At 39.7% G+C, this 15,113-nt stretch overlaps 1 protein-coding gene across 1 annotated transcript in view; it reads left to right on the top strand.

Moving 5' to 3' along the window:
• Window positions 1-15,113, top strand: part of EMSY (EMSY transcriptional repressor, BRCA2 interacting) — a 50,915-nt gene that overhangs the window by 18,663 nt on the left and 17,139 nt on the right. The window contains exons 8-13 of the mRNA XM_065407417.1: window positions 938-1,193; window positions 5,169-5,420; window positions 7,641-7,790; window positions 10,258-10,431; window positions 12,764-12,900; window positions 14,604-14,777. Of these exons, the coding sequence (XP_065263489.1) occupies window positions 938-1,193; window positions 5,169-5,420; window positions 7,641-7,790; window positions 10,258-10,431; window positions 12,764-12,900; window positions 14,604-14,777 (1,143 nt within the window). The remainder of the gene's footprint in view (window positions 1-937; window positions 1,194-5,168; window positions 5,421-7,640; window positions 7,791-10,257; window positions 10,432-12,763; window positions 12,901-14,603; window positions 14,778-15,113) is intronic.

Genomic DNA, 15,113 nt, shown 5'->3' with positions numbered 1-15,113 from the left:
GTAATTTTAAAGGATTATTGAGGTTTGGGATTAGGCTTGAATTTGATATGCAGTTCTTTAAACAATAAGTGATGTTGAATGTGGTTCTTGAATTCTTTTATACCATTTTTCAGGATTGTGGTGATAATTCAGTAGGTTGGAGGAAAATTCATAGATCCCACTGAAAGATGTCAATGCTCTTCCATTTTTCTATTGCATAAAGCTTTATACAAAAGAGGACAATCTAGTAACTACTCTTACTAGTCAAGTCCAGTGGCAACTGTTACCCTCGCATCTTTTTTCAATACCTCTTGACAAAGTGATTAGAGGACCAAATTTTTGGCATTTCTCAAAACTGCCAAGATTAGCTTCAGTATATTTTCAATAAATGTCTTTAACAAAATAAACAGATGTTCCTCTTAAAAATCTGAATAACTTACTGTTGGTCAGCTAATCAAATAACCTTTTACCAGTGAAAGGATGCTATACAATTTCAGTATTCCTCACTAGATTCATTTTATCATCTTTACATATGTGACAAACCTTCCTGAAATTCCAGACATGGAGCAGTTTTGAGTGATGGTGACAGTCAGGCTTCAGACTTTGTGCCCAAGTGAGATGAACTGAAACACCTGGCTTGTTTCAATTTGTCAGCAACATCAGATAACACTACTTTAGTCACATACATACTGTTTTCTTCATAACCCAAAAGCAAAAACGTATCCATTTTAAATGAAAATATTATCCCTTCAGAAACTGATGGGTTAGCTGCCCTGCCTCCAACCAAGAGAAACTTTTTATTTGCTGCTGGCAAGTGTATTCAGATCTGCAAATGAACTCTAAACTAAGAGCACTAAAACTAAATACCATTTTGTGTGTGTGTGTGTGTAGTGTATTACAAAGTTGCTATAAAACTTCTAAACACGTGTGAGTGATTAATTAATTTTTGTTGTTTCAGGTGATCATAGTAACCACCTCTCCAAGTTCAACATTTGTACCCAACATTCTCTCCAAGTCTCACAACTACGCAGCAGTCACTAAACTTGTTCCAACATCTGTCATTGCCTCAACTACTCAGAAGCAACCAGTGGTTATAACAGCTTCTCAGTCCTCTTTGGTCAGTAGCGGCAGCAACTGTTCCACTCCAAATACCATTGCTGTGACTGCTGTGGTGTCATCAACACCATCAGTGGTTATGTCAACGGTAGCACAAGGTATGACAGTTGTTGTTTATCAAAACTTTTACTGGTATAGTAGTCCTTGTTTGAGCTTCCTTTATTTCCCTACCTGCTTGATGATTCTGTTTACTGCTTAAATGTTAATTGAGCAGAGCACACATTCCTTTGTTTGAGACAGACTTGTTTGCCGCTAATCTCAGTACATATACTTTGTAAAGTGCATGGAACATGGAAAACAATATGTATGCATCTGATTCTCAATGCAGCCAGTCCACTGTATTCTATAACCAAATCCTTAATCCAGATTTCTTCTCTTCCCCTCAACAATTAATATATGCAAATCGTATAGTTCCAAAGAGAATCTTGCCAGAAAATATTATACAGCTTTCCACTGTGAATGTGACTTAACTGCAGTTTTAAAAACTTGTAACCGCAAACTGACTTGTATTAATCTTTAAAACACTCCCTGTGATAAATGAAGGGGGCGAGGGAGTAACTCGCTTTTATGGACACCCAGCCAGCCAGTTAGCTATAAAATCCCTGTTAGTAGCTGTTCTCTACTTGCTTTGCCCGTAAAGGGTTAAAAAAAAGTCCACAGGTAAAGTAAGGCACCTGACCAAAAGAGCCAATGGGAAGGCTAGAACTTTTTAAAATTGGGAAAAAACTTTCCCTTTGTGTCTGTTGTTGTTCTCCCGGGAAGAGGGAAACAGGGCAGCAGTTATGCTGTGAGAAGCTGAAGGCCAGGTATGAAAATCATCAGAATCATACCTAGAATTGTTTAATTGGAACCCAGATATGTAAGTAGATCAGAAAATGTGTAGAAAGACGTGATTAGGTTTATTTTGTTTATTTCTTATGACTTGTGGATTCCTCTGTGCTAACCCCAGATGCTTTTGTTGCTTGTAACCTTTAAGCTGAACCTCCCAAAAAATATTTTGTGTGCTTAATTTTTGGAATTACTCTTTTAAAAATCTAGCAATAGCCTGAGTTTTCAGATGTATTTTCTTTCTTTTTCTTTTTAATAAAATTTACCTTTTTTAAGAACAGGATTTGGATTTTTGTGTCTTAAGAGGTTTGTGCACATGTTTTTTAGTTAGCTGGTGGCAACAGCTGATTTATTTGTTTTTCTTTCTCAGCTGTTCCCCAGAGGTGGGGTGAAAGGGCTTGAGGGTACCCCACAGGAAGGAATTCCCACGTGCACCTTCCTGGGTTCCAAGAGGTTTTGCATTTGGGTGGTGGCAGCATCTACCCATCCAAGGTCAGAGAGAAGCTGTAACCTTGGAAGTTTAATACAAGCCTGGAGTGGCCAGTATAATTTTTAGAATCTTTGTGGGCCCCCACCTTCTGCACTTGAAGTGCCAGAGTGGGGAATCAGCCTTGACACTCCCCCACCCATCGCAGATATGAAAAGTAACTAAGTTTTCTGGGGGTAATCTTTTGGGGAAATTTCTTTTTGTTTAGACAGGCTCACAAAATGAAACCCAAAAATAGATAAATCATAATACTTGGCATATCTAGTCTTCAGATCACTTTTTGAGTATTTACCAATTAATCCTCATAACGTTTCTGTGAGGTGGAGAAGTATTTATAAATTTTATCCCCATTTTAGAGTTAGAGAAACTGAGTAGAGAATGGGTTACCCAAGGTCAGAGGGAATCTGTCGGAGCTGGGATTTGAAATCAGGAGTTGCTGGCTTCTAGTCATAACTAAATATGATAGATCACACTGGCTGTCATAAAGTACTTCTTCAAGGCCCATATTCTTCATTTTCTTCCCCTTCCTCCTTCTCTCCTAAGAGTGTTCACAGCCCCTTTTGGAACCCAAAGGATTCCCCTACTGTTTCCCTGCATTTCCCACACTGTCTTTTCCTGTATTGCCATGAACTTTTCTTTTGGTATACGATGATTTGATATAGGTTCTTCTATAGTTTGTCTGCATTCTTAATTTTGGTCAGAGGAGTTCAGAAAATAGTGATGCGAGGCATTTTTTTCCCTTACAGTATTTCTGAGGAAACCTTTGAGTTTATTATTTTAACTCCTTGAAGCAGGAAGATAACTTTCACACTCCACTTCCTGCATGGCAAAGTAAAAATGTCCGGTGGCCTCCCAAAGGTCTGGCAAAAACGTGTTGCCTAGTGGAAGTGGTCTTTAGAATTATAGATTGAGCCAGATTCTACTGGAAACCTGGTCGGAGGGAGGAATGGAAATACTTTAAAGTGATGGCTTAAAATGGGAAGGTGGAGTTCTTATTGCAGGCTTTGTTTTAATCACTATTAAGGCTGCGAGTTTGTCACAGACTTTCCGGGATTTCTGTGACTTCTGCAGCGTCCGGTACAGCTGGCGCAGAGGCCACCTGAGCAGCTCAGGCAGCCCCATGGCCAGTCACACCAGCCGCTGCTGGAACAGTCTCGGGCCACCGTGCCCCACCCCCAGCAGTAGCAGGAGTTTGGGTATGGGAGGGGGTTCAGGGAAGGGGGTTGGGTCACGGGAGGGGGTGAGGGATCCCGGGGGCACTTAACTCAGGGGGCTCCCCAGAAGCAGTGACATGTCCCTTGGCTCCCAGACAGAGGCGCGGCCAGGCAGCTCTGTACACGGGCTCTGCCTGCAGGCGCCGCCCCCGCAGCTCCCATTGGCTGTGGTTCCTGGCCAATGGGAGCTGTGGAGCTAGCGCTCGGGGTGGAGGCAGCATGCAGAGCCCCCTTGCTGCCCCTCCGCCTAGGAGCCGAGGGACATGTTGCCGCTTACGGGGAGCTGCACGGAGCCAGGAAGGGAGTCTGCCAGCTCTCCCCAAGCCCCCCTGCTGCGGGGGTCCTGGGCCATGCATTGCCCTCCTCCCCAAACCCCCCCACCCCCCGAGCACCGTGGTGCCCTGACCCCCTTTTCCCCCGCAGCACTCAAGATTCAGTCAGGGGTATATAGTACAAGTCATAGACCGGTCATGGGCTGTGAATTTTTCTTTACTGCCCATGACCTGTCCATGACTTTTACTAAAAATACCCATGCCTAAAATGTAGTCTGAATCACTATTACTATACAGGATTGTTATACCTTGATAAGTAGACTTGGATTTGCTTACCTTGTTCAAGACTGCTTCTGATTTCCAAGTTATGTATTGCACACATACTGTGAAATAGAGGGCGTTAGCTGGTTATCCTTCCAAAGACTACCACTCACGTTGACAAACATTCTCGGTTAGTGTTAATGCTCTTGATGGCCCCATATTTTCTTTCAACCTCTAACAGTTTTTATTGCACTGTAAATGTTTTATTGTCTTGCAGTTTAAAAAAGGTCAACCTTGAAAGGGAGGGGTTATGTTAATTATACTTCAAAAAGCACCGAGTAGACTGCAAGCTCTTTGGAGCATGATCTCTACATTAACTATCTCAGTGGCTCTCAATTTTTCCAGACGACTGTGCCTCTTTCAGGAGTCTGAGTTGTCTTGCATAGCCCAAGTTACACCTCACTTAAAAACTACTTGCTTACAAAATCAGACATAAAAATAAAAAGTGTCACAGCACACTATTACTGAAAAATTGCTTACTTTCTCATTTTTACCATATAATTATAAAATAAATCAATATAAATATTGTACTTACACTTCAGTATATAGTATATAGAGCAGTATAAACGTCATCTGTAGAAAAGTTTAGTTTGCCCTGACTTTGCTAGTGCTTTTTATGTAACCTGTTGTAAAATTAGGCAAATATCTAGATGAGTTGCTGTATCCCCTGGAAGACCTCTGCATACCCCTAGGGGTACGCATACCCCTAGTTGAGAACCATCTTACCCTGTTGTGCTGACACATTGATAACTTACGTAAAGTTTTCTTTGTCTCTAAATTTGGGTACTTTGGAATTGAAAGATGGCATTGCATCTTGTCAGATCCTGTGCATGCTTACATGTGCTTTTCACAGTAGTAAAGGCAATGGAAAAGTGGCTATGTTGCATTTAAAGAACAGAAATTTGTTCACTTGGTTCATTGTTAAATCCACATTTGTTTGCTCTTTCACAGGTGTGTCCACGTCGGCGATTAAAGTTGCATCCACCAGACTACCTTCCCCAAAAAGCTTGGTGGGGACCCCAACCCAGATTCTAACACAGTTTCCCAAACAGCATCAGCAGACCCCAAAACAGCAGCTGCATCAAATACAACAGACCCAGCAGCAGCTGTCACAGTCTTCTCCTGTAGCACATCAGCAGCAATCACAACAGTGTCAGTTGCCACCTGGCATCAAGCCCACCATTCAGATCAAACAAGAATCAGGTAGTTGGAATTAAACTTGGGCAATATTGGTAATGAGTGAAGTCTGACTACCATACAAGAACTAAGGGCTAAATTCTGCCCTGGAATGTGCACAGGCAGCTCTCATTGACGTCAGTGGGAGGCACCTCGGGGCAGAATTTGGCTCTGAAACTAGAAAAGGTGGTTAACAGAGCATGTGTAGGTAATAATTTTAGTTTACCTTTGTGGAAAAGTGTTTCGGTGTTTTTCTGTTCTCCCTGGTACAAAAGAGAATGAATCTCTTATTAAGTAGGAAGTTTTCTTTCTACCTTTAGAGATTGTAAAGGTATACGCATGCTCTTGTAAACAATAGTTTGGTGGGCAACCTGGAAGATGGCAATTTTCTGAAGATTTAAACATTTGAGCAAACAAACAGCTTTTCAGCTATATCACTTAAGCTTAAAGGTAATCCATCCACCCATCCACCCATGCGGGCAGGGGACTGGACTCGATGACCTCTCGAGGTCCCTTCCAGTCCTAGAATCTATGAATCTCTTACTGCTACTATTGGGTTCAAAAACCAAAAAGTTACATTGACTTTTGTCATAGCAAATGCAGTACTTAGAACTGAAAGTTGGACTGGATTCTGTTTCTAACACTGATTCCTTTGATATATCCAATTCTGGTTCTAGCTCTGGTTAATACAGTTGACTTTGGGCAAGTCACTTAGTCTCTCTGCATCAGTTTGATCTGTTTGTAAAATAGTTTACTAATACCTACCTCATGGGGTGTTGAGAAGTAATATTTGTAAAGCTCTTAGAAAATTTTAAGGAAAAGTGCTATAAAAGTGCAAAGTATTATTCAGTCCTTGTTTGGTTTATATTAATGCACGTGAAATCAGCACTGTAGTAAGGGAACATATATTTTTTTTCAGTTCTAGACCCTTTAGGTCAGAGTAACTAAAAAAGATAGGACCGCAGGGTGGTGGTGGGAATCTATGATAAAATGTCCCGTGGATTATGAGACCATCGCTTAGATAAAAAGTCCATTAATGAACACTATAAAATGCCTCCACTCCACAGTCATTGCTCACCACTTAATCAGTAACTATAATTTTTGTGTCTGCTCCATACAAAGAACTGGTACAGAAGGAGTAGCAAGTACAAAAGAAGTTCAAATTTAAAATAGCTGCATTGTCTTGCTTCAGTCTTTGTCTTTTACTATGCTTTTAAACTCAAGATGGTTATCACCTTTTAAAATCCCTCACATAAAGTCAGCTTTAGCCTACCTTCTAATACGTATTTGCTGTGGAAAGCTTAGGTCAGATGTTTTAACTGAGATTTTGCTTTTTATCTAGTATTCCCTCTGTATTGACTCAATAAGGGTCAAATAACTCAGCCAACAAATCAGTGCATCTACTTAGCATAGAGTAGAACTCAGGACCCACTTGGCCTAGATAAACTCTTGCTCTGACTTCTAGATCATGACTACTTGAAACCTTTGGTTGCAACCCAAAAGTGTATCCCAAGGGGTGTTTGCTGGGTCATGCCCCACAGGTTAGGAGTGGGGAAGAGAAGACAAATCCTCCTAGACAGTATGGTCCATTAGAAGGGGAGAGGAGCGACTTGCTCACTCCCTCACTCTTTGTCTCTGGTCAGCCCCTGTCCTCATCCCAATTCCACTGCAGCTCCAAGGCAGCACCAGCTCAAGAGACGAGTTCAGAGTGGGAGGGAGAAGCCTCCTCACCCTGAGCTCCTGAATCCAGTGTCACCCTTGCTCCCAACAGCACTCTCATTTCTACATATTTTTGATTGCTATCAAAATGAAACTTAACAATTCTTAATAAAGTATATGATAATGAAGAGACTTAACTGACAAATATATGGATGCATTTTTTAGATATTTCATTGGTTTGAGACCAACTTGATATTGATTAACATAGTGGGTCCTGGGGAGATATATTTGGTCATGGACCAAAGAAGGTTAAAAACCTCTGCACTAGATCACATGACTTAATGGTGCCACAAGCACTGGTGGTGATCGGAGTAGTTAAGAAGTGGCAGCAGGCACATGAAAGGTGAAGGTGGTGGTTGTCTTGGTACTAGCAAAAAATCTAAATATTATTTTTAGGCTTAGGAATATATTGGCTCAAAAATAAAAGCCTTGTGCAGCTACTTGCCCATTAGGGCATGGTCTGAGGAAAAATTTCAGCAAGTAACTTTTTGTGCCTGTATGTTAACAGTGACTTTTCTCCTTTCCTAGGTGTTAAAATAATCACTCAACAGGTGCAGCCCAGTAAAATCCTACCCAAACCAGTTACAGCGACTTTGCCCAGCAGTAGCAATTCACCTATTATGGTGGTTAGCAGTAATGGGACTATCATGACAACTAAACTGGTCACTACTCCCACTGGTAAGTTACTGTTCTTAGAAGGTAAGGGAGGGTAAACCCAGCAATACCGATAATAAACCCTGTTTAGCAGGGTTAAATAGCATTTTGTTCATTGTTTATTTAAAAAAAGGGTATAACAGCAAATTTGTAAACCTTTTGATAGTCACATACTAGGTTAGGACATTTATCCTTGTCATACTAAAATACTGTATTATAAACTCTCAAGTTTACCATTGAGTGGTCTTTTATCTCTCTTGTACTCTCTTTGACTTGGCACACATAAGTATAATCATTCCTTTCCCACTGGTTGAGAGAGAAATGTCACTGAAACCGATGATGATGATGATACTTTGCACTTCTGTAGCACCTTATATTAGAGGATGTCAAACAAATGAATTAAGCCTCTCAACATTCCTTTAAGGTAGGTAAATATCATTATTCCTGTCTTATTGATGGGGGATTTGAGAGACAGTTGACTTGCTCAGGGTCTCACAGTAAGTGCATAGAGGAGCCAGGAATAGAACCCAGATCCCCCAACTCTATTCTATGTATTCACCAGTAGAGACACTTCCTTTCTATATCAGCAATGTTACAGACTGATGTGTTAGGGTAGTGTTGGATGTATGAAGAAGATTATGGGGCAAGGCTGACTTTCTTTAAAGTTTGATCAAAATTCATTTCTTTGCTAAGTGCGCCACACATGTTGGGGTAGGTGGTATAAATCTGTGCTTAACTCAATTTTTAGTCTAGCTTTTCAATTCACCTTTAAATTCTTTACCCAGATAAAACATTATCCTGATACATTTTAAACAAGTGAAAGTGAGTGTTTGGAATATAATTTTTTGTGAGGTTTTTTTCATTTTTAATTGGTAAATCTTGATTAGGCCAATTGCTTTCTCTCTTCAGACCAGTTTTGAATATTAGGTTTCCCAATTCAATCTAGCTGTTTTGTATAATAACTTTTAGCAACAAAGAAGAGGTCTGCAATGTTTAGTCTGCACTATCATAGAATCATAGATATGTGCAGAAGTATAACTAATACCTGTTAATCGTAGTGGTTGAGAGGACTGAGCATGGGACTGGTAGTGAGGAATTGAGTTCATATTCTACCTCTCCCCCGACTCACTCTGTGACTAAGGCTAGGTCTACACTACCCGCCTGAATCGGCGGGTAGAAATCGATCTCTTGGGGATCGACTTATCGCGTCTCGTCAGGACGCGACAATCGATCCCCGAATCAACGCGCTTACTCCACCAGCGGAGGTGGGAGTAAGCGCCGTCGACTGGGAGCCGCGGCAGTCGATTTTGCCGCCGTCCTCACAACAGGGTAAGTCGGATCTGATACGTCGAATTCAGCTACGCTATTCGCGTAGCTGAATTTGCGTATCTTAAATCGACCCCCCCCGTAGTGAGGATGTAGCCTTAGAGTGAGTTCCTTAATTCTGTGGGCCCTGTATTGCTCCCATTGAAGTTAATAGGAGAAAGGAAACAGACACCAGGTCTATCTATCTGTTGGGTATTGAGAAGATTAGCTTGAATTCATAAATACTTCTAAAATGTATAGTTGTATTTATTATTGTAGTAATTATTGTATTATAAAGAGTGATGGTATAACTTTCACTAAGCGAAATTTAGGCTGGACATCAATTCTTTTAAGCCACTTCTATTGGTTTATGTGCTCTCTCCCCACTCTTCTTAAAGAGGAAGAGATCAGTTCTAGCAAATTACATCCTCACTTTGGCCCATAATAAAATAAAGGACAAATATTGAGAGAGAATCTAAACACCTTGTGAACAACAGAGCCATGAACATAAAGGTCATCAGTTTATAAAGAGCAAATCCATTACCAACTAGAATAGTTTTAACTTGAAATGTGATAGACAAAACGTTTGAGACAGTGCTTTATGAAATCTTTCATTTAATTTAAATTAGCATGTATCTGAACGTTGTGACGCCGACTGAAAACTAGCTGGAGGATCTTAAAGGGTAATGATAAATAGCACTGTATCCAGTCAAAGGCTGAAGGGGGATATGGTTGCTCTCTATGAATACATCAGAGGGGTAATGGAAGGAAGGGAGAAGAGCTGTTGAAGCTAAAGGACAACGTTGGCACAAGAACAAATGGGTATAAACTGGCCATGAATAAATTTAGACTGGAAATTAGAAGATGATTTCTAACCATCAGAAGAGTGAGGTTCTGGAACAACCTCCCAATAGGAGTAGTGGGGGCGAACAAACTAACTAGTGTTTTAAAATGGAGCATGATAAATTTATGAATAGGATTGTATGGTGAGTTTGCCTGTAGATAGCAATGGACTGGACTTGATGACCCAGGAGAGGTCCCTTCCTCTCCTCTGTCCCTATGTTCAATTTCTTATAGTGGAACTAAATACTTCTCTTTGATCTAAACCTTCTTTCACAATTTGCAATACTCATAGTGTTTCATATTTTAATTGCAAGCCTGTTTTTATTGTTTTACTTTGAAATAGGGACACAAGCAACATATACTCGTCCAACGGTAAGCCCCTCTATTGGGGCTCGGATGGCTGGAACTCCAGGCGCTGCCACTTATGTGAAAACAACCAGTGGCAGCATCATTACTGTAGTGCCGAAATCGCTGGCTACACTGGGAGGCAAGATTATAAGCAGTAATATTGTTTCTGGTAGGTGTATTGGTATAAAGCCTTATCTGAGATACAAAACTTCTAGAGACACGCAAATACTTTAGGCCTCACGTTTGATTTATCTCTGTGGGTACACAGACAAATAGTTTTGGTACATGTTTGAAAATATTTTTTGCATTTAGGACCAATTATTGTAAAAGAGTTATTCTTCTTTAGACATATCAGAAATGGCGGATTGATAAGAGAGGAACGAGAAGGAGGGTGAAGGTGTTGAAGAATGGAAGGAGATATTGTCAGGGGTTAGGGCATGCCTTAGATTTAGGAAGGAAGCAAATTTTTAGCATCTTAATGTAAGAGGAGCCTGAGAAGCCAGAAGAAAGCTTGATGAGTGGAAAAACGATTAGTGATACGTTGTAGAAGGCAGGGAGGGTTATATCAGCTCCTTTGGAAATGCGGGTGGAGTAAAAAAAAAATTAGTTTTTTTGTAGCCTGCAGAGAGCATCTCTGCAGAGTATTGATGAGATTTCTAGATCTAGTGGAGGTTTCATAGAATGGCATATGCACCATTGTCCTTTGATACCAACCTGTGCACTTGAGATCAGTAGTTGGCCTTTATTCCAAGGAAGCATAGTACATGAGGTGCTGAAAATAATGCAGGTTTTGAGCAGGGCATCTAAGTAATCTTTCCATTCAGTGGAGCATTCACTAGGGGTTTCATAGGTTCATAACAGGTTAGAATTGAGAGAAACCCTACTTTCACCATCTTAGAATTATTTCCCTTTCTCAAAATTGGTACAAATTAAATGTATTTTTAAATCTGGAATGTGTTATGAAGTAGCTGCCCAGGTATCAATGATGGGTTGAAGTTGATGACCAGGATTCTTTGTTGGCATGCACTTCAGCAGCTAGGTGTGATGTATTTACAGAGAGTTGGAACTATTTTTAGGGAAAAACAGAAGTGGTAGTTATCTGAGCAGAAAAGTAATTACTAAAATGGGCAGATTGATACCACTGGTGACTTGTATGTTCTGTTAGCCATTGTGAGAAGCTGTTCAGAAAGGGTCATTGTAAATAAACAAGAAGCCACTAAAGGCAAGTTATTATATGGTAGGAGGGAAGAAGAACAAGAAGTTCATCAGTAGAAAAATGTCTTCTGAACTCTGGGGTTCAAAAGGAAAGAGTTTTTTTTAAGAAAAATAATGCTGTGAAAGAAACCAAAAGTTTGTCTTATAATTCCAGTAACAGAATTCTGTATTCCCATACATTAGCCATAGTAAAAACCTGGCCTCCCTTGATGGAAAAGAGAGAAAATAGTGTTAATGTGTTCTCAGCATATGAACAGCTTTCTCCTGAATGGGAAACCTCCCTTTTATAAGGTGTAAACTCTCAGATTTTTCTCTTGCAAAATCTGCTAAAGATAGAATTGCTTGATCTACAATTTTCAATCTTTATTTCTATTTGAAGTAATTTATTTGGTAGACAACTTTCTTTTAGCACAGGGATGCCCAAAATTTGCAATACTGAGAGCCGGAGCTAATGTGTATATTTACAGAATATGTCAAAGAAAAATGCACACAACCATAATATTTGTACCTGTACCTTCCATGATAGCTGTTCAGAAATTGTCCTTTGGTTTGTATCAACCATAAAAACTGTTCGGCTCTGTGCTCCCCTTACAGGATCTGCAGTTATTGTGCGCCCTACATGCTTGGCTTCAGGTCACGCATTAAATGTCGTCTCTTTAGCAGTTTAACTTTTTTCAGTTGCATTTAAACCTGCCATGATGGTAGGATTATCTTTAGGGCTTCTGTTTTTCAGTTTATATCAATTTCATTTTTCAGGGTTTGTTTAGCAATTTTCAAGTTTTATATAGCTTTCCAAAAATCGGGGTGGTTCAGGACTTTCTCTTTGTACACATTGTAATGAGTAATGAATCTCTTTGTAATGTCCCCTAGTGTGCTTTAACATAGTAGCACTATATTAAAGCACATTAGGGAACCTTTAGTGCGCACCAGCAGGGTCTACCTGGACCACATAATGTGCAACATATTAGCATGCTTTAGAAGTCACATCCCTTGTCCGTATTACTGCTCCATATAAACAAGCCCTTATATACAAGTAACCATTTCTGGTGTTTTTCCAGTGTTTATTGGATAAACACTGTTTTCATTTTTATTTTATTTTTTTGTATCCGGGGTGTTTTATTGGTGTTTACTGATTAAAACTGAAAATCAGAAGCCCTAATTATCTTCCTTATGCTGCACCCAAAGCATTTTTATAAAGATTCTAGAGTTACATGAAATATATACATAAAAATAAATGAGCCTCATCACTTTTAACCCAAGCCTCTCTTCTTCCCACTTGCTTTAAGGAACTACAACCAAAATTACTACAATCCCAATGACATCCAAGCCCAATGTGATTGTTGTGCAAAAGACTACTGGAAAAGGAACAACTATTCAAGGACTTCCAGGCAAAAATGTTGTTACAACATTGTTAAATGCTGGGGTAAGCAAGAGTTTTAAGTCTAGAATCCGTAGACCAAGTAAGTGTGTGTGTTGCCTTCTGCCTTTCTCTATTTGTAATAAACTTAGTTTCATATAGTGGTCCTGGCTAGCAGAACTCTCATTAGCTGTCTAGCAGATGTAGCGTGGGCCTAGGTCAGGGACTAGAGCAGTTAACAAAAGCGGAGGCTCACTAGGGACTGTTAAAGTTGGGTTAAAGCCTCATATGTTCTCCTTCTTTGAATTCCCTGTCCAGCTGTCTCTGGGTTACAGAGGCTGCCCAGTCCAAAAAGGATGGAGCCATACAAAATGACTGGATTCTTGTACCAATTATTTTAATGTGAGAATAGGATCTCATCTGATCCAATGTGTGAAGGGAGGGTCCTTTTTCAAATATTCTGCACATTTAATGTCGTTTGTAAAATTTTATATCAAGCTGTACATCTGTTAGTTAAGTATACCCTTTACTTCTAAGCTTTTCACGGCAATCCTGAATTAGGATGAAAAGCTGAAAACTCAGATTTTCACTAAACTGAAATCCTGCATTATTTAAGAAACACCAGAAGGTGATGTTCCAAAACAAAATATGCTCCCCAGCATCGCCTGCAGCAGAGCCAGAGACCCTGGAAGCCCTGGCAGCTGCTGAACGAAATTGAATGACTCTTGACAGTTTTACTGCTGCCAACCACTAAATGGCAGCAGTGAAACTGAGGAGACTTTTGTTGTCAAGTTAACAGGAGTCTGGTCTGCCTGGGGTCCATTGGAAGTTAGCTGAAATAGAACCGTTCCCATGAAAAGGTTCAATTTTGACAAATCGGCATTTTCTGATTTAAAAAAAAAAAAATTTTTTTTGTTGGAAAATTCCTGACCAGCTGTACTGGATATCCCGGTGATAGGCATAATAACATAAAATAGATTAAAGGAACAAACTGTCAAAACATTGTAAACTCCAGATTTAGATTTGGTAAAATTCTTTATAAAAATTAATGTTAATAAAGATTTGGTATTTTTTTAACTTGCTTTTAAAGCATGTTTGCAAAGGAGTTGCAGAGGATTCTGTTTTCTGTTTTGTGAATTCTTTGAAGCAGAGATTATCTTGATAGCTGTGTCTTATGTAGCATCTGTATGTGCTTAACAAATTAAAAGTGAACATTCCCTTGCACTGTTGAAAGCCACCTTTTCCCTCCACCACACCTGCAAGAAAACCACACGAGAATTAGAAATAAAACTGGCCAAACTAGTTTCATTGTGGAAACCAAAATAAATTCATAACAGCATAAATTGTAAAAGGTAAATAAAATATTAAAGTGTTGTCCATTTTAATAATCTAAGATGTTGTTACTGAGAAAGAACAACTCTTAAAAGTTTTGAGTATACCTTTAAACATCTTGTAAAATTCTACTTTCCCAGAAAAGAGAGTTTTTTCTTAACGCCACATAAACTCTTACTAGTCCTTTCATCATCAGCCTCCTCATTATAGTAAGGTTAAATGAGTAGATATTTTTGTACTTGGTTTTTGAATTTACTTCCTATTAAATGCACCTACTCCTTGAAACCAACCTGATGAAAGAAATTGGTTGGCATGTTACAGAGCAACCACTGTACTGCCTCTTATATGAATTTTACATCTGTTTAGATAAGAGGGTGTTCTGTATCACTGAAGAAATTGCATTGCAAGTTAACATGTACATTTTGCCTTTACTTCAGGGGGAGAAAACTATTCAAGCAGTGCCAGCAGGAGCAAAACCTGCCATCATCACTGCAACCAGGCCCATCACAAAAATGATTGTCACACAGCCGAAAGGAATAGGATCTACTGTCCAGCCAGCCACCAAAATCATCCCAACCAAAATTGTTTATGGGCAGCAAGGGAAAACACAGGTACAGCAAGGTCTCCTTCTGTCTTATGAAACACACTTAGATTTCTATAAAAAGAGAAACAAGCCTTCATGGTGTTGAGTCCTTTGCACTTCAGAGCCTTTGGTGTGGGGTGAAATTGATCTGGTTATAGTAATGTGTATCTTACGCACTTCATGACGTAAGTCTCTCCCTGGAGCCTAACATAGATTGGCAGTTTGGTGCTCCATTAGCACTCTAGATGGGTATCTAAGCATATTACTTTCCAGGGGAAGAAGCCCAACTCTCACCTTTGAGGCCAGTGACTGTATTTGTAAAGCTCAAGCAGAATATATTAAGATTGAATCATTCAGGAAGATT

This window comes from Emys orbicularis, chromosome 1, assembly GCF_028017835.1.
Source record: "Emys orbicularis isolate rEmyOrb1 chromosome 1, rEmyOrb1.hap1, whole genome shotgun sequence".
NCBI classification, from domain to species: domain Eukaryota; kingdom Metazoa; phylum Chordata; order Testudines; family Emydidae; genus Emys; species Emys orbicularis.
This window is presented reverse-complemented; position numbering and strand designations above follow the sequence as displayed.